Below are 19836 nucleotides of genomic sequence, written 5' to 3'. Positions count from 1 at the left end.
TGTCTAAAGTTGAGAACATGGAGTCCCTCCCTCCGTGAAGACTGGAGCCTATAGAGCTATGCTTTCCACGTGGGGGCCAATTGGAAGTAAGCCCAGGAGAACACACAAGAAGTTGGCTTTCTGGTGCAAGATACCAAGGCGGGGCGGGGTGGAGGGGGGGAGTTTGACACTGAGAATTAGGAACTACGAAGTGGGGCTCACACAGGATTTCAGCTGGAAGTCACACTGCCTAGGTTTTTCAAACTGAGAATTTCATTCAGAGCAATTCTGAGCTGGCGGTAGGTAACACGAGGTGCTGTGCAGCTGTTCTCTGGAGGAACCTGCCTTCATCCAAGACCTCAGAGTGCCCACAAAAGGTGTCCAAAAGCTGCAGTAAACCAGACACAGAGAGGACGAGGCCCCCCCAGTGAGATCCAGGAGGGCGTACAGATGCGGAACCAGACATGCAAACTCTTTAAAGAATAAAATTATTAGCAAAGACTACGTATAATTAGTGGTATGTTAAAAAAAAAAAAAAGGCAAAGATTATGTGCAGAGAATAAGAAACCATAAATTAGAACAAGAACGTTTTGGAAAATAAATGGAAACTCCAGAAACGAAAAATATAATATTTAAAGTTAAAAACTATGGGAGAGTCATGTCAGACTAGGCACGGTTTAAAGAATGAGTGAACTGAAGATACCTCAGAAGGAATTACCCAGAATGCAGCACAGTGAGATGTAAGATGGGAAACATAAAGAGATGGAAGAGACACGGAGGATAGAGTGAGAAAAACAAACAAACAAACCCAGTGCTGTCAAGTTGATTCCAACTCATAGCGACTCTATAGCTCAGCATAGAACTGCCCCGTAGGGTTTCCAAGGAGGGGGCTGGTGGATTTGAACTGCCAGCCTTCTTGGTTAGCAGCTGTAGCTCACTGTAGCTCTTAACCACTGTACCACCAGGGCTCCAGGGTTAGAAAGTTTAACGTAAATCTAGCCAAAGTCCAGAAGGAGAAGAAATAGAATGGAGTGGAGGCTCTATTTGTCCAGAGAATGTCTGGAAACTTTCCAGAACTGAAAAAAAAAAAAAAAAAAAAATCACAGATTCAAAAAGTCGATGAATCCTAAACGGCATAAATAAAAAGACGCCTTATAGTGAAATTTAGAGCTCTAAAGATGGCACAATGGTTAAGTGCCACGGCTGCTAACCAAGAGATCAGCAGGTCAAATCCTCCAGGCGCTCCTTGGAAACTATGGGGCAGTTCTACTCTGTCCTATAGGGTCGCTATGAGTCGGAATCGCCTCGACGGCAGTGGGTTAGTGGGAAAGATGAACAGACAAAATTTAAGTTTCACATACGTTTTACCACATCTTTGAGGTAGTGAAAAACTGGTGAAATTGTGCACTACAGATCAGTAAGTAAGCACAATTAGGACCGTGCGTACCTTACTTATTGGGTAATCCATCCCTGTCTGGGGTGGACAATGAGCCTCCTGAGACAGCAGCTCTAGGGGAAGACTTTGTAAAGCAGTACCCTGGAATATGTGTCCGTTACAACTGGTTACATTTGGCAAGGTGTTATTAGGAAACAGATGAACTCAGGAAAGATTTACCTGGCTTACAGGAAGAAATGAAATGAAACAGAACCCCACAGTTTAGAGTCTTGAAGCTTTGGAAAAGTATGCTGCTTCTAGATCCCAAACAGTAGCAATGGGATAAAGTCCTCAAGCGCTGAAGACCCAGTTAAATTTTTCATTGAAATGAAGCAACTCTGAGCAAAGACTATATTAATGGTGTGTTGTTGTTGTTGTTAATTGCCATTGAGTTGGCTCCAATTCACGGAGGCCCCGTGTACAACAGAACAGAACGCCGTCTGGTCCTACGGTCCTGTGCTTCTTCATGGTGGCCGTGGACACTGTGCATTTGAGTGCCTTCCCATCTAAGGGCCTCATCTTCCAGCTCTATATCAGGCAACACGTGTTGTGATCCATAGGGTTTTTATTGGCTACATTTTAGGAATAGGTCATCAGGCCTTTCTTCCTCGTCTGTGTTAGTCTGGAAGTGCCGCTGAAACCTCCCCATTGTGAGTGACCTTGCTGATATTTGAAATGCCAGTGACATAGCTTCCAGCATCATAGCAACATGCAAGCCACCACTATGTGACAAACTGACAGAGGGGTGGTGGATATCCATGGTGTAACTACCATTAATTTTTGAGAGAGAACGGCATGAGGACCAAGAAAACAATAACAAAAAATAGAGCAGAATTGAGAAAAAGAAAGCACTGTGGGTGTATAACACACAGAGGTCTGAAGCTATCTAAGTTTTTGAGGGAATTGTATTGCAAAAGAAACCATGGGCTCTGACTGAGAAAGGCTTTGACTGTTTAAACTTAGAACAAGCCTTGGCCTGCCATCTTTCCACAGTCAGTAGGGAGGCTGTGCAGACCTTCTTCAGATGCCCCGGCCACATTTTGAAGGAGTCCACCTAGAGCTGTAAGTTTGCATCAAGCTGTGATGTGGGCAAGACATGGACATTTCCTGGGTTAAGCCACTAAGTCTTCGTGATTGTTTCGTACAGTAGCAAGCATTATTTATCCTGGACTAATTTGTAAAGCTTTTTTTTTTAACAAGATAAAATTAAAATACTTAACACAATAGTAATTTGGGAAGGGGTAACTGGGATGAAAGTTTGTCCTAGAGGAAGGTAAAGAGTTTACCTAACTTTTGACTTTGATTAAGTTAACTACCCATGGTGATGTCTAAGGTAACTTCTCCAAGAACAGAAACAAAGTGTTTAATTTCCAATACAGTAAAGGGGGAAAATGGAATCACAAAAAATGAACAATCTAAAATAAGAAAGAGCGAGAACAAAAACAAAACAAATGAAAACACAAACCCTCCCCCCAAACCCCCCAAACCAAAACTAGACAGATGAAACAAATAGGAAGCTCAAAATATAATGATAGACACCTATTCAAATGTATCAATATTAACAATAAAATAAATGGAAAAAATGCTGTAGTTAAAAGACAAAGATTAGATTGTCAGAACTGAGTAGGAATAATGTATACTATTTAACAGAGACAGATAAAAACTCTAAGAATACATAAAGGCTGTAAGTAAAAGGTTAGGAAAACATGTGTCGGGCAAACTCTAAACTAAAAGAAAGCAAACCTCCTCCCCACCACAAAAAAGAAACAAAAAAAAACCTGTTGCGTCGTCGTCAAGTCGATTCTGACCCATAGCAACTCTACAGGACAAAGCAGAACTGCCCCCCAGGGTTTCCAAGGCTGTAAGTATTCACAGAAGCAGACTGCCGGACCTTTCTCCCACGGGGCGGCTGGTGGGTTTGAACTGCCAAAGTTTCGATTAGCAGCTGAGTGCTTAAACACTGCACCACGAGGATACCTTATTAATAGCAGGCAAAAGAGATTTTAAGGCAAAAGCATTTCTACAGATAAAGAAGGTCACTTCTTAATGATAAAAGTTTCACCTTTCTGGGAAGATATAACAACTTAAAATATGTCTGCACTTAATAACACATCCTCAAGTCAGAACTATAAGGAGAAACAGACCAAGTCATAATCATAGTGGGAGGTATTTTTATACCCTGCCCTCTCAGTAATTGCTAGAACAAACCAAACCAAATCAGTCACTTTTGAATCATGTAAGCAGACAAAACTAGTCAAGGATACAGACTATTTGTACCACACCATGAGCTTTCTGTACCCAGTGAATATATGCAGAGCTTTGCACCTAAAACTACACAAGATTAATTCTTTTCAAGCACCTAAGGAATGTTTTTAAATATACTGAGCCAAAAAGAAATTATCAGTAAATTTCAAAATATTAAAATCATACAGCATATGTTCCAACTATAACACAATTAAGCTAGAACTCAATAGCATAAAGATAACTAAAAATACCATATATGTTTATGAATTAAGAAACTCTCTTCTAATTAACCTTTGAGTCAAAGAATAAATCTAAGTCGAGATTAAGAAATACTGAGAACCAGCCATCTAAGTTGCATCAATTGGTTTCAACCCACCTGGAACAAAGGAGAATGAAGAAGACCAAAGACACAAGGTGATTATGAACCCAAGAGACAGAAAGGGCCACATGAACCAGAGACTACATCAGCCTGAGACCAGAAGAACTAGATGGTGCCCGGCTACAACCAAGGACTGCTCTGACAGGAAATACAACAGAGATCCCCTGAGGGAGCAGGACAGCAGTGGGATGCAGACCCCAAATTCTTGTAAAAAGATCAGACTTAATGGCCTGACTGAGACTAGAAGGACCCCAGAGGTCATGGTCCCCAGACATTCTGTTAGCCCAAGACAGGAACCATTCCCAAAGCCAACTCTTCAGACAGGGATTGGACTGGACAATGGGATAGAAAATGATACCGGTGAAGAGTGAGCTTCTTGGATCAAGGAGACACAAGAAACTATGTGGGCATTGCTTGTCTGGATGGGAGATGAGAGGGCAGAGGGAGTCAGAAACTGGCCAAATGGACACGAAAATAGAGAGTGGAGGGAAGGACTGTACTGTCTCATTAGGCGGAGAGCAAGTAGGAGTATATAGCAAGGTGTGTATAAATTTTTGTATGAGAGACTGACTTGATTTGTAAACTTTCACTTAAAGCACAATAAAGATAAAAAAAAAATACTTAGAACCAAACAATAAGGAAAATTGTACATATTAAAGCCGTTCTTGGAAGAAAATTTAAGCCTTAAGTGAATATATTGGAAAAGAAAATTGGCTGAATATTCTGTCTTAAAAGTTAGAAATAAAGAGTAAAAACATGCAGAAAGGAGGATGTAATTAAGATAAGATGCACAGTTAATTGAAATAGAAAATATCAATGATGTAGGCAGGACCAACAAGCCAAAAGAAAAGACGAATTAAATTGACAAATCTTTGGCAAGACAAAGGAAAAAAAAAAAAAAGGAGTACAAATTACGAAAGAAAAAGGTGAGGTAGGAACAAATGATGTAGATCCTAAATGATAAGGGAGCAGCACGCATGACTTCATGCCAGCAAAAAGTTTTCTAAGCAGGAAAGCTTCTTAGAGAAATATAACTAACCAACAATAACTTAGAAATTGAAAGCCTGACTAATTTCATAATGGTTAGGAAAATCGAACCAGTGGAAAAAATCTTGATCCCCAGACGGCTTCCCTAGTGAATTCTACCAAACCTACAAGGAATAAGTAACGATCTTACTCAAAGATTGGGTACAGAAGATGAGAAATTTTCCTTAACTCTTTTTTATGGAGAATAGCATAACCTTGATACCAAAACCAGGCAAGGACATGCAAATAAGGAAAATGAAAATAAACGAACAAGCCAGTTGCCATTAAGTCAACTCTGACTCATGATGACCCCGTGTGTGTCAGGGTAGAACTGTGCTCCATGGGGTTTACAATGGCTGATTTTTCAGAAATAGATTGCCAGGCCTTTCTTTCGTGGTGCCTCTGGGTAGACTTGAACCTCCAACCTTTTGGTTAGCAGCTAAGTAAGTTAACTGTACTACCCAAATAGTAATCACCAATATGAGTGCAAAAGCCTTAAATTATTAGCAAACTAACTGTTCCAGTGTATACAAAATGCATCCTGATCAAGCTGGGTTAATTTCAGGAGTGCAAAGGCGATTAAGGTTTGGAAAGCAATTAACATAACTCACCACTTTAACAGATTAAAGGAGAAATTCATGTGATTATCTTAATACACGCAGAACAATCGTTTGATAAAATGAAACATCCATTCGTGATAAACATTCTTAACAAAAGAGAACTTTCTAAACTGATAATGGGTATCTTTAAAAAAAACTTGCCACAAATATCAGAATTAGTTATTTTTGGGATCAGGAAAAAGACGAGGATGCTTGCTATTAACATTTCAGTGTGGTACTTGATGTCCTAACCAGCACAATAACATAATAAAAAGAAACAAGCGTTAGAAGGATCAGAAAAGAAAAAACAGAAGTCATTATTAGCACATGATCTGATTGTGTTCAAAGATATTTCAAAGGATTATGTAGATACGTCATTAGAGTTAATAAGAGATTTCTGGATACAAAAATATTAAATATCAAACTACCAGTTTTAAAAAAAAAAAGCAAAGGCATTTAAAAAGAGATGTCAGAGTAGAACAAAATACTAGGAAGTTCTAGGAATAAATCTAAAGAAAGATATACAAGACCTTCGTGGAAAAATTTTAAAACTCTTCTGAAAGATACTTATCGAAAGATCTGAGCAAACAGAGAGTGTGCTATCTTCACAGATTAGAAGACTGCGTAGAGGTTACACTTCTCCAATTGACCTATCGGTTATTACAATCCTGAGACGGTTAATGTGTGTCATCTTGGCTGGGCCATGATTCTCAGTGGTTTGGCAGTTATGGAATGATGTAATTTGGTAGTTATGTAATGATGTGGTCATCCTCCATGATGTGATCTGATGCAATCAGCCCACCAGTTGTAAGGGGTGTTTCCTTGGGGGTATGGCCTGCATCCAGTATATATGTGGATGTTCTGGCAAAGCTCGCTCACTTGCTCTGGACCTTGCATCTGACTCATCATCCTCTGGCCTCTGGTTTGTGGGACATGGACTGCCGATTCTGGTATTTGTCAGCCTTTGCAGCCCCATGAGCTAATAGCCTGTCATTTAAACGGCGATTTTGGGTTCATCAGCCCCTGCAAATACATGAATCAGGAGAAGCCTCCAGCCTGGTGCCTGACCCACAGATTAGGGATCTGCCAGCCTCCACAGCCACGTGAGCCATTTCTTTGAGATAAATATCTCTTCTATATATTTATTTTATTTATTTCACTGGTTTGGCTTCTCTAGAGAACTCAGCCTAAGACAAATCCCAATGGTAGAAACCAATAGTGTTGTATGTATATGTGCATGAAAATTACAATTCTGATTCTAGAATAAATGTAGAAATGCAGCGGCCAAGATATTCTTGAAAAAGTAAAATGAAGGAGTGACTTTCCCTACCAGACACACACACATTTAAAGCTACAGTATTGAGATAGTATGGTATTGGTATAAGGACAGAACAATGGACTAATAGAACAAGGCCTTAGATAATGAGAAGAGTGATGATATTTTTGGAGGGAGGAAAAATCAAGAATGAAGGCACAGAATTTATGTTTCTTTTTTTCCCTGCTTTTTTCTTCATCTTTGCTTCCTTCTATCAATCAATCACCAGATGTTTACTGAGTTCCTACTTGTGCTAGGCATTGTACTAGGGCCTTGGGAGAGAATGATGAATAAGAAAACTGGTTCTTGCCTCATAGAAGAGCAGAATAATTTTATACTGTGAAAAAGAGGTTAATTGGATGAGGGAATCCAACTTTAGGTAGTGTGGTTGGGGAAGGCACCTCTGAGGAGGTGACGTATGAGTTGAGCCTGGAAAGATGAGAAGGAATGAACCAAGTGAAGAGCTGTGGGAAAAGCACTCCAGGCAGAGGGAAAAAATGTGCAAAGACCCATAGCCAGGAAAAGTTCTGTTACGTGTGATAAAGAGAGAGAATGCCTTTATGGCTGGAACATAGTGATCAAGAAGGAGGTTATTTGTGGAAGTGGGCAGGGCTTGATTATGCAGGACTCTGTAGACCATAATAAGGACTTTGGATTTTATTCTCAGATCACCGGCAATTATTGCAATAACACTAAAGGGTTATAGGGAGGTGATAGCCATTATCAGACTTATGGTTTTAAAAATTCACTCTAGCTGCTGGGTGGAGGGCTGACTGCAGATGGCAAGAGTAGAGGTGGGTAGGCCAATATGGAGACTATTGCAGAAGTCCAATGAGAGACAGTTATGGCTTACACTATGGTGGGGGCAGTGAAGATAGAAAGAAGTAGACAGATTTTAGATGTATTTTGGAGCTATAGTCAACAAGACCTGGAGATGGATTTGAAGGATCATGGGTAAATTTTTATTTTGTTTTTGGCTTGTCCAAAAGAGTGGATAGTGGGTGTCAATAAACAAACTGGCCAGGTCGGGGTGAGGGGTAGTAAAGAGTTCCTTTGTAGACACATTAATGCTGTAGTGGTTCCTAGACACCCAAATGAACAAGACATGAAAGGACTTACGTATAAAACTCTAGGGCTCAGATCTTAGAGTCGTCAATGTATGCTTGGTATTTATAATTCTCTTGGAGAACCATTGTAGATGAAGAAGAAAGTGAAGTCCTGGGGGCTTTAAATATTAGAAATTAAGAAGAGACCAAAACCAAACCAAACCCAGTGCCGTCAAGTCGATTCCAACTCATAGCGACCCTATAAAGGAGGGGTTAAAAAGGCACCAAAAAGGAGCATCCAGTGAGGTATGAGAAAATCTGAGAGAGTGTTTAAAGAAGAATGTGTTTCAAGTAAGATAGAGTGGCTATTACTGTGTTCAGATCTACTGAGAAATTAAGATTAAAAGATGTCTTAGTTATCTAGTGCTGCTATAACATAAATACCATGAGTAGATGCCTTTAACAAACAGAAGTTTGTTCTTTCACACTTTAGCAGGCTGGAAGTCCAAATTCAGGGCGCCAGCTCCAGGGAAAGGCTTTCTCTCTCTCTCGGTTCTGGGGGAAGGTCCTTGTCATCAATCTTCCCCTGGTCTAGGAGCTTCTCAGTGCAGGGACCCTGGGTCCAAAGGATGTGCTATTCTCCTGGCTCTTGTTTCTTGGTGGTATGAGGTCCCTTTCCTCTCTGTTCTCTTCTCTCTTATATCTCAAAAGAGATTGACTCAAGATACAACCTCATCCTGTAGATTGAGTCCTGTCTCATTAACTTAACTGCTTCTAATCCTGACGTATTAACAACATAGAGGTTAGGATTTACAACACATAGGAAAATCACATCAGATCACAAAATGGTGGACAACCACGCAATACTGGGAATCATGGCCTTGACAAATTGACACATATTTTGTGGGAGGACACAATTCAATCCATGATGGGACATAGAAACAAACTTCGGATCTGGCAACATTATAATCATGACAGACCTTATCTGAGAAGAGTGGAAACAGAAGCCATACTGGAGAAGGTTGAGGGGAAAATGAGGTGAGATGGTCAGGATATCACCTATTGGAGAGATTTTTTTGAGCATCACATCAGAGAAGTGAGGCTGGTGATTGACATGAGATGAGGGTTTTATTTTTTTAAGATGGAAGAGGCAGCGTGTTTTTAGAACGCTGGGAATTGTTAATTAGCTAGTAGGAGGAAATAATGCATAAGAGAGCTGGGTGATAACTGGAGGAGCGAAGTCTTTGAGAAAGGGAGAAGGAATGGGGTCCAGAGCCCCAGACGAGGGACTGGTCTACAAAAGGAGCAGAGACACTTCTATCATCTTCGGAGAAATACAGACAAGCTGTACGCAGATTTACCCATGGAAAGACTTGGTGGCGGGGATGAGGGTGTTCTTCTCAGAAGGCTTTTATTTTCTTGGTTCGGAATTAGGGTGAGATCATCAGCTGAGAGTAGGAGGTGGGGTTAGGTTGGGGGAGAAGAGGCAGGAAGATTGAGGAGAGGGGAAAAGGCATGAAATTGTCATCTTGAAGTGTAGGAAACCATGTAACTAGGTACTGCGGACTTTATTAAATATAGTAGGGTTGTTGGACCATGTTGAGTATCCATTTAAGGTTTGTGGTCAGAGTACTTGAAAATAAAACTAATTGGTTGGGTTATGTGATTTTTCTTCAGTAATATCCACAGCTCAGGTGTAGGCACAGAGAAGGGAGATATTTGTGTTCAACTCTAGAGTACGGTTTTCCAAACACAAAACACACAGGGGTAGAGGGGAAAGGTGGTCGAGTTTATTTTCAGTGAAAAATAATACTCATGGGCCATGAAATCTAAGTTAGGTAAATGAGGGAAGTGGAGATGGTGGAGGAGAGGGACAAATAGACCCTGAGAAAGTGTGACATTGGTGGCTGTGGTTAGGCAGTTGTGAGTTGATCAGCATGTTAGGATCAGGAAGGAGGGGAGCATACGCCTGCCCCGTAGGCCCAGGTTATAGAGAAAATCTGCTTAACTTCATGGAACAAGAACAGAAGTAGCTCATAAACCTTAAAATGCTAAGCTTGTCTCCCCCCCAAACCCAAAAACCCATTGCCATTGAGTTGATTTCGACTCATAGCAACCCTATAGGACAGGATAGAACTGCCTCATGCGATTTCCAAGAAGCAGCTGGAGGATCCAAACGGCCGACCTTTTGGCTAGCAGCCTGAGCCTTAACCAGGGCCCTGTCTCTCCTCAAGTGTGCCAAAAATACAAGGACACTAACTTTGGACTCTCCCGAGACATAGGAAGTACAGATTGTTGATGCTCAACGCTTGTCCGTGGAAAACGTACACTGACCATTAGCTTAGGTGCCTGCCTTTTGTCGTCATTTTCTACGTACTTAGAGCAATCTGTCCTTCTAAACATGGCACTTGATTCCCAACTTCTAAAGTTTCCAGGTTATGGACAGAGAGGCCTGCAAGCCTGCCTCTGCCCTTCTCCTCCACAGGATGGTGAAGATATCACCAGCACGGACAGATGTCGTCAGCCAGTGGTCCATGGCACAAACATGTCCTAGAACATGCTTTGTTTGGCCTTCAGAGTTTTTTTTTAAATTGAATTAGTAACAGATATTAAAAATACTCACATAAAAATCTGCATTTCTGGTTTCTCGTTAAAAATTGGAAACTCTGACAATAAGTGACAGAACTGCATTTCTGGCTACTCCAAGGGGCACAAGTCACAGTGATTTTTGTGTAAATGCCGCTCCCTGGAATGGTGCCATGGCATTGGGTCTGCTGGGGCTGAATTGAGTAGCTGCTGCCCTGACCAGATGGATCAAATATCCAGTGCCAACATCTCCTCCTTGGCTAGCTTCACGTCATTGCCTGCCTGAGTCCCATAGGCTTTTGAGCTTGTCATCCCTAAACTGGATGAGTTGAGACCCAGGGGTCAGTGCTGTCTCTCTAGCCCCCACAGCACCCCAAGCGGACTTGCTGACCTAACACTTCACCACTCCCCTGAACCAGCTGGCCTCTTCAACCTCTGGATGCCCAACATTGTTAGAGCTGCCCAGCTGGAATTTGGCAAGGTTGCTGGCCACACCCTCCTTCATTTTGTCATTTCTCTCTGAAACTGGACACTGGACTCCCAGTTGGCAGTGAGAGAGCACTGAGAACAAGCTTCCTGCTCTTTTCAGGGATCTTGCTCACCCCCAACAGTCAGCAAAGCACCAAGCTTCCTCCAGATAGCCTGGGGACTTGGAAGACCCAGCGACCCCAAGTTTTCTCCTGGTAATCTAATAAACCAGGTGAATGCAGTTCTTATAAGAGCGGGTGGCCTGAGTGCAACGGGGAGCCCCTCCTGGAGCTGAGTTTGGAGGACGGCATTTGCGTGTGGCTCGTTGGAGGAAGCTTTTGGGTGCGTGAGATATTTTGGGCTGTGACTCGAGGTGCTGGGGCATCAGAAGTAGCCTCCTTGTGGTGGGAAGGACCTGGGACTCTGGGATCAGGCAATTGGGATTCGACTTCCATCTCTGCCTCGTGTCCAGCAGCTGTGGGGCTTTGGGGTCGTCATTTCAATGTCTCAGTTATTCTCATCTGTCTACGGGGATATCAAAAGCAGCTATCTCCGTAGGGTTGTTGTAAGCATAAAATGAGGTACTTTATGTTAAGAGTTTTTTTGAAGGAGCTCCTAGGTGGCACAAATGTTTAAGCACTTGGCTACTAACCTACCACTTGGGTTCAAAGCCACCCAGAGGCACCTAGGAAGAACAGCCTGGAGATCTACTTCTGAAAAACCAGCCATTGAAAACCCTACGGAGCAGAGTTCTACTCAGACACACACGGGGTCGCCATGAGTCAGAGTCGACTCAGCAGCAGCTGGTTTACTGGTTTGTTAAGGGCTTAGCGCTGTGCCTGACACATTGTAAGTGCTCAACAATTACCAGCTGCTGTCATGACCAGTGTTATCACTATCTGATGAGAGAACAGGAAGGATAACTGGAAGCCCCCCCTCTTTGTGCAGATGAAGGGACTGAGGTCCAGAGAGGAGAAGGCATGTCCCACTTGGAGTCAGCAAAGAGCTGGGACCACATCCCAAGGCTCCAGGCTCCCGGCGCCATGCCCGCCTCCTTTCCACAGGGACAGAAGGAGCAGAGGAAGGAGGAGCTGGTTCGTGGAACCCCGTGAGGATGGTGCCTACTCTCAGAGGTGGGCTTCCTCGACCTGGGTGGGACTTTCCCCGGTTGGCCATGAGAAAGCATTACCAGGCGGAAAGTCCGCAGCACGGACAGGCTTCCCTTCTTGGACATGCCAAGCTCCATCAGGCTCACAGTGACGATGAGGCAGTCGAAGATATTCCACTTCTTCTGGAAGTAGTAGTAGGGGTCAAAGGCAATGATCTTGAAGACCATTTCAGCAGTAAAAAATATGGTAAAGACCTGTGGATGGACGGAAACAGGGTTTCATCACACTGGGGTCTGTTGGGTCAGGAGGCAATGGCAAATACAGCAGCAGGAAAATGTCTTGTTTTTAAAACATCAAATCCTCTTGTTTTGTTTTTGTTCAATGTCTTTGTTCTCTACAGGCTCCTGAAGGGTCAGGGAAGGGAGCATTCAACGTGGCAGAATAGAGAAATCTCTGGACCAATGCTCGGGGCATGTGTATTAGAACCCACACCTCGGTTTTTCCATATGAAATTAAAAGTAGGGAAAGTGGGAACAGTCATTAGGATCATTATTATTATATAATTATGCAAATGAGAAGCCAGTCTGGCTCAGTAGTTAAAAAGCACGGATTTTGGGGCTACACAAACCCAGACAAAAATCCCAACTGAGTCATTTCCTAGCCTGTGTAACCTTGGACAAATAACCCATCCTTCCTGAATCTCAATTTTCCCATCTGTACAATGGGCATAAAATGAAATTATGGATTTTTTAGCAAAGAGCCCGACAGATAGTAGTTCATTAATAAATAACAGTTATTAGCAAGAACAATAATAATACATTGTCTCTCATATTCTTTTTAATGAGTCCCTGGGTGGTGCTAACGGTTAAGTGCTCGACCACTAGCCTAAAGGTTAGCAGTTCGAACCCAGCCAGAGGTGCCTCGGAATACACAGGCCTGGAGATCTGCTTTTGAAAGGTCACAGCTTCAAAAACCCTGTGGACCAGTTCTACTCTGCAAACACGGGGCCGCCATGAGTTGGAATCGACTCGATGGTAACCGACAACAACGGTATAGCTCTCTTCAGCTCTGAGTGTGTTTAAGTTTATTGTCTTAAACAGGACAGGATTCTGAAGCTGAGAGAAGTCAGGACCAGGCTCAAGTCATAAAACAAACAACAGGGAAGGGAGAAAGCAAGGACCAAGATCAGACGCTTTTCTCTCGTGTGATGTCATCAGTCTCTCTCCAGCCCATGAAAGAGGCACCTGTAGGCTGAAACACAAGCTAAGAGTCTAGGTGTCTTGCCCAGTGCCACAAGACTGCAGCTGCGTAATTCACAGAGCATCTTCTGAGGGCGCTCTGAAGGCAAATGGGGTGGGGTTGGGGTGCCCATGAGGGACCTGGGTCAACTCTGGCTCCACCCTCACCAGGTGTGCAACCTGGGGTGGTTTTTCAACCTCTCTGGGTCTTAGCGCTCTCTCTTGTGAAGTGAGGGTGAGGATGACCCCACAGTGTTGTGACAGCATTTATAAAGCTCCTGACTCGTCGTAGGCACCAAACAAATGCCTTTCTTTTAGAAGAATGGCACCGTGCTCTGTGGCAGTGGGAAAGGCCTTTTCTATCTCTAGCCTCAACTTCTCCAACTATCAGAGGTCTCGTCCATAAGGTCCTCCTCTGTGGTCTTAAGCAGACTTCTTGGAAATAAACTCTTCCCTCTCTTGCGGTTTCCCTGTTTGCAGGATCTTTAAAGAGAATGTGACCTCTTAGACTAGGTGCTTCCAAAAGGTAAAACATACTGGTTCCACAGTGTCCAGAAAAGAACTTACTGGATTTCCTTTCATGTCCCTGGGTTATGGGGGATGAGAGGTTTCTAGAGAAGAGGATTACATTTTGTCTGGGACCCCTCTTTCTACCTGTCTGAAGCCTAGAGTCAAAAGAGCTGGGTGATCCTGGGAGATACGAATATGGGCTCTGCGGCTGGTCTGTTTAGGTTCAAATCCCAGCCCTACCCCTTACTCACCTCTGTGACCTTGGGAAAACTATTTAACCTCTTGTGCTGAAGTTTTTCCATCTGTGAAAAGCGATAATAATAGTACCTACTACAAAAAGTTGTTGTGGAAATAAAATGATAAAATCTACGAGAAGAAACTGAAGCAATGTCCAGCCTAGTGTCTAAATAAAGCGGCTAAGATGATTGGTTATTCCCGTAGGTGGGGCAGAGATGGGGGGCCGTTGCTCTCCCTCTGGGTCAGGTACTTTACTCAGCACGTAGCGAAATCCAGAATGGACTTTATGTTGTTAAAAGCAGATAATAGTAAAAAATAATGGAGAAGTGGCATCATGGCTAAACCAGATGCAAAAGGAAAGCTCTGACTCCCTGATGCTTTAGTTAGACCAGCAAACATGTTTTCATGTTCCCTGTCCTGCCCACCTTCTTTCCCTTCTCTTCTCGTCTCTCCTCTTTCCCCAGCTCTTTTTTTCTGCAATGACAGCATTGCAGAGTCACAGCCACTCTTTCTTGCTGTCATACAAAGGTAAGTAATAGAACCAGGAGGAAGCTTAAGAGTTCATGAATTGTCTTTAGTTGTGAAAGTGTCACTTATCATCATTTCATGGTAAAGGCAATTGTGGTCCAGAGAACTCAAGAGGGAACTAGCTGTCCCTAGCTCTGGGCTCTGCCCACTTCCTGTGCTCATTCACGCCCATGTACTCCTCATCAGCTCAGCCTTGTCCTCCAGGCTTGACCTCCTTCACTCAGTGTCCACATGTCTCCTGCACTGCCCCTCTGCTCTCAGCTTACTGAATCAGTGCTCCAGTGAATGAGGGCATGCTCCCACCCCACCCAGAAGCCCCCCGGCCATCCAGCGCCGGCAGTGCCGGGCAGTGCACTCACAATGTTGCCCATCTGCAGCATGGCATCGAAGGTGGGGCTCATGCGATGATGCTCCATGGCCATGAAGACAGTGTTCACCACAATGCACAGGGTGATGGTGAGCTCCGCAAAGGGGTCCGTCACAATCTCAAAGAGACACGTCTTGAGCTTCACCCACGAGGAGCAGCACTCCCAGATCAGATACTTCTGAGCCAAGGTGGTGAAGCAGGGTGGGCATCTCTGTTTAGAGTCCTCCAATTCTGCATCACAGGTGTGGTCAATGACAGCTGTCAGCCATTCTTCACCTCAGAGCCTCATCCCATGGTCACCCTAGACCTTGTCACTACGAATGCCCATGGCCTCCAACGTCTCACTGCAGCCCTCCGTCTCCCTGATGACTACTTTCCACTTTCTGAGCGTCATAACTCCAGCAACTCCAGTCCAGTCTCTGTCCCCATCCAGTCCTCCAAACCATTGACCTTATACTCATCACCTATGTCATGTCCTTACTTGTCAACTCACCCAGCTTAAATTTCATGTCTCTCCCTCTAACTATGCTCTTGCAGACACCCTTAATTTCTTTGACCCTCTCCCCTGCCATTGTGCTGCCTCGCAAAACCCCAACCCTGAATAAACCCAGCTTGTAGCCTACTCCGTGCCTGTACCCAAGAACACAACCATGCTGACTAGTCCTTCTAGAGACCCTGACCTCCAATTTTTCACTGCCCAGGAATGCTGCCACGTTTCTGGATTAGTCACTTCCTTCACTCTCCAGACTACCATCTCTCACCTCCTCCAACCTCCAACTCCTCCTCTCTGCTCCTTACTCTCAGCTGACGAGCTCACCTTTATTTTATCAGAATACAGAATTTTTCACAAAGAACTTCCTTGTCTTCCTACCACCGAGGCTGCAACACTTCCGCAAGTCCATCCCCATATTCAGCCTTCACGCCCACCACCGTGTGGGAGCTTGCTATACTCTTCACGTTTGTGTATGGACAGCCCCTTCCTCTCTCACCTGCTCAAGGCCTGTGTTTCCCCCCTTCTCTCCCTCTGGACCATGCCCATTAGCATGGAAACATGCTTTGATTATATCTCAGCTATGCAAAAGGCCTACCTGGACCCCAGGTTCGCCTCCAACTTCTGTCCCATTAACAATGACATTCCTGGTAAGAGTTCTCCACACTTACCTTCCCCACCGTCTCACCTCCTGGCCTCTACTCCGCCCCTGGAATCAGGCTTTTACCCTGCCGGATTTAAATAGCCAATTTCCAGTGCTCACCTCACGCTGCCTCTCCACAGCATTTGACAGAATTTATTATTCTCTGCTTGAACAGCTTTTCCCATTTGGCTTCTAAGACACTATAATCTTCCAGTTTTTCTCCCATGTCAGTGACTACTGCTTTTCAATATGTTTCTTCTTCCTTTCCAGCCTCTCAATGTTGGAGAACTCAGGCATTCTCGCCTTGGCCTTTCTCTCTCCCTGCGACCTCCATCTAGGTGATCCCATTCAGCCTCACGGGCTCAAAAATGATCTTTATGGTCATTTCCTACGTCCGGCTTTGGACCTCTCCCTGGAGCATAGGCTCCTCTCTCTAGCTGTTTCCATTAAATCTCCATGTGGTGTGTCACCGGAGCCACCTGGGTGGAGGGAAGTCTCTTAGCCTTAGGTCTACCTATGAATTCCACTGCAAGACATAAGCCTTGCAGATAGATAGCCCATGTGAGCAAAGACAGACAGTGGCCGCTGTTTGTAATAAAAAATGCAAATAACTGGTAAAGTGCATTACGAAAAAGAGTGAGGCAGATTATCTGTAATGATCTAGAAAAATCTTTATGTGTCTGCGTGTGCGTATGTTTACATACACATAGGATATTGCTGGGAGGATACAAAAGAATTTGGGGTTCACCAAGAGATTGGGGGCAGGGGAGGTCTTTAGTGGGAAGGAGACATTGTTTCACTGTACACTCATTCCTGCTGTTTGGATTTTTTGTACTACATGCATTTTTTCAAAAGAAAATGAGTTCATAGAAAAAAAATGCATACTCCCAAATGTTACTAACAATGTTTTTTCCCCCATCTGAAACCAAAAAACCAAACCCTTTGCTGTCCAGTTGATTCTGACTCATAGCTACTCTATAGGACAGAGTAGAACTGCCCCATAGGGTTTCCAGGGAGTGCCTGGTGGACTCGAACTGCTGACCTTTTGGTTAGCAACGAAGCTCTTAACCACTACGCCACCGGGGTTCCCTTTCCCTCACAAGTAACTTAAAAATTCGTATGTAGTCAGATTTATGTCTTTTTCTTTATATTTTCTTGCTTTCTGCCTTGTGTATGAAAGCTTTCTCACTACAGAGCTTGAAAAGTGGCTATCCATGTGCTCTTCTAGTTCTATAAACCAAACAAACCCAAACCCGTTGCCGTTGAGTCGATTCTGGCTCATAGGGACCCTGTAGTTTCATTTTCTTAATTTAAAGTTTGGGTGCATCTGGAGTTTATTTTGGGTAAGTTGTAGAATACTGATCTAGCTTATTGTTTCCAATCTCTGGTCATGTATGCCTACACTATTTACGGAAGCATCTTTCCTTTTTGTATGCATATCATTTCTATCATATATTAAATTTTCATATACGCATGTGTCCATTTCTGGACTCTCTATTCTCTTCACGGACCCAACTACTTATTTCCACTATCACACCACTTTAGTTACTTCCTCTGTGCTTATAACCTTCAAAATATTTTGTCAAATAAAGCCAAAGGAAACAACCAAGAAAAACATTTGCAGTTCATATCACAGACAAAACACTCATTTTCTTAACATATAACAGCTCTTACGAATAGATAAGGAAAAGACAAACCCATTAATTATTAGATAACTCATCTTTTCTGGAAAAGAAAAGTTTAAATGGTTTATAAATATTTGAAAAGATGCTCAATAATACACAAAATAGGAGCAATGCAAAATGCAATTACTAAGATATTTTCACCAACCAGATTTGCAAAGTCAAGTCAGTGTGGCCACTGTGTTGGGAGGATGTGGGGTAAAGGCAGTCTCATCCAGTGCTTGGGTGGGTGAAATCTATGCCACATTCATGGAGGGAAGTGTACCATCATCTTTTGAAACTAAAAATGCATATCCCTTCTGACAAAACAATTTCACTTAAGGTGTTTAACTTATAGTTAAACTCGCACGTGGCACATGTACAAGGTGATGTAGACATGAGGTTATTGATTGCAGAGTTTACTTCCCATCAAGAGGGGACCAGTTAAATAAATGATGGTACATTCACACAATGCAATACACAACAGCTGATGGAAAGAATAAGAGCAGCTGAGGAGCCCTGGGGGCTCAGTGGTTAAGAGCTAGACTGCTAGCCAAAATGTCGGCAGTTTGAACCCATCAGCCGCTCCTTGGAAACCCTACAGGGCAGTTCTACTCTGTCCTCTGGGGTCACTATGAGTCAGAACCAACTCAACGGCAATGGGTTTTTACAAGAAACTGATTTTCAACATATGTTAACTGATCAAAGTGTGGCGTTAGAACTGTGTATGTGTAATGCTACCCTTTGTGAGGAAGAAAAAAGACTATTTTTGATTGAACACACATAGAATATTTCTGGAAGGATATGCAAAACAACTGATTTAAAGATTGTTTCTGGGGAGGGGAACTGGGTGGACAGAGGGATTATTTCCCTTTTTTTGCATGCCTTTTTGTACGTTTTACATTTTGTGTAATGTGTTGTCCGTTGAAACACAAATCTAAATATAAATGTATGATGAGATTCTATTTTAAAATAGTGAAGTAAATAGTGTGCTTCCCCTTCTACTTCCAGGAATCACCAAAGGCAGCAGGAAGCTGAGAAATAGGAGTGCAAACTCTATTTTAACCAAAGTAAGAGACATTTGTCAACTCAAATCATCATCTATGTGTTCTTGCTGTTATTTGTTGTTGATTCCAACTCATGGCAACCACATGTGTGCAGAGTAGAACAGTAATCCCCAAGGTTTTCAAGGCTATCACCTTTTGGAAGCCAATTGCCAGGTCTTACTTCCAAGGCATCTCTGGGTGGGTTTGAACCAGCAACCATTTGGTTAGTAGTCCAGTGCTTAACCATTCAGGCTGTGAAAAGCAGCAAAAGTCAGTCAGGGTGCTGGAGGATGCTTAGAGGAAGCACGTGAGGCTATAGACAACAACCTAGCAAAGCACAGTTCTCTAAAGAAGTTGGCGCATCCGGGGCAAAGTCAACAACTCCTAGTTGGAACAATGGGAACAACTTCTCTGGACCTATTTTTTAACAAACAAAGAAACACCCACAGGAAGTAGTGCTGAATGAGCAGTCTTGCGGACCCGCCATTTTTGTAGGAAGCAGCCTGTCTGTGAGGCAGTGAGAAAACAGACTCAGCTTCGTTAGCAGGCCTTGCTGGCTTGGAACATGATCCTGGGTCCTCCCCAAAAAGTCTCTTGCAAAAAGCTAATGCAGAAAGAATTTTCCTTCCTTCTGTTACAATTAAAAAGGTGACCCTGTTCTTACGTTCTCTCATATCCTCTTGAGTAGCATGTAAATATAACACACAAAACAAAACAAAATCTTCCTTCAAATCTACACCCTCCTAGTGTTATCTTTAACTCCGCCCCTTCACACCTAAACTTCTTGAAAAAGTCATGTATCCACAGCATCTCCATTTACCTCACTCATTCTTCAGCCTCCTCCAGTGTGGCCTCTGTCCACCCCTTTCTTGCTCAGATCTCCAAAGACCTCCGTGTCACTAACGCCTGTCATCCTGTCTCAGGCTTCAT

At 43.3% G+C, this 19836-nt stretch overlaps 1 protein-coding gene across 1 annotated transcript in view; it reads right to left on the bottom strand.

Moving 5' to 3' along the window:
* SCN10A (sodium voltage-gated channel alpha subunit 10) overlaps nucleotides 1-19836 on the bottom strand; it is a 100831-nt gene that overhangs the window by 38283 nt on the left and 42712 nt on the right. The window contains 2 exon segments of the mRNA XM_049870686.1: nucleotides 12267-12440; nucleotides 15059-15297. Of these exon segments, the coding sequence (XP_049726643.1) occupies nucleotides 12267-12440; nucleotides 15059-15297 (413 nt within the window).

The sequence above is a fragment of the Elephas maximus genome, chromosome 27 (assembly GCF_024166365.1).
Source record: "Elephas maximus indicus isolate mEleMax1 chromosome 27, mEleMax1 primary haplotype, whole genome shotgun sequence".
NCBI classification, from domain to species: domain Eukaryota; kingdom Metazoa; phylum Chordata; class Mammalia; order Proboscidea; family Elephantidae; genus Elephas; species Elephas maximus.
Note: the sequence above shows the minus strand (reverse complement) of the source record. Positions and strands in the feature narration are given on the sequence as shown.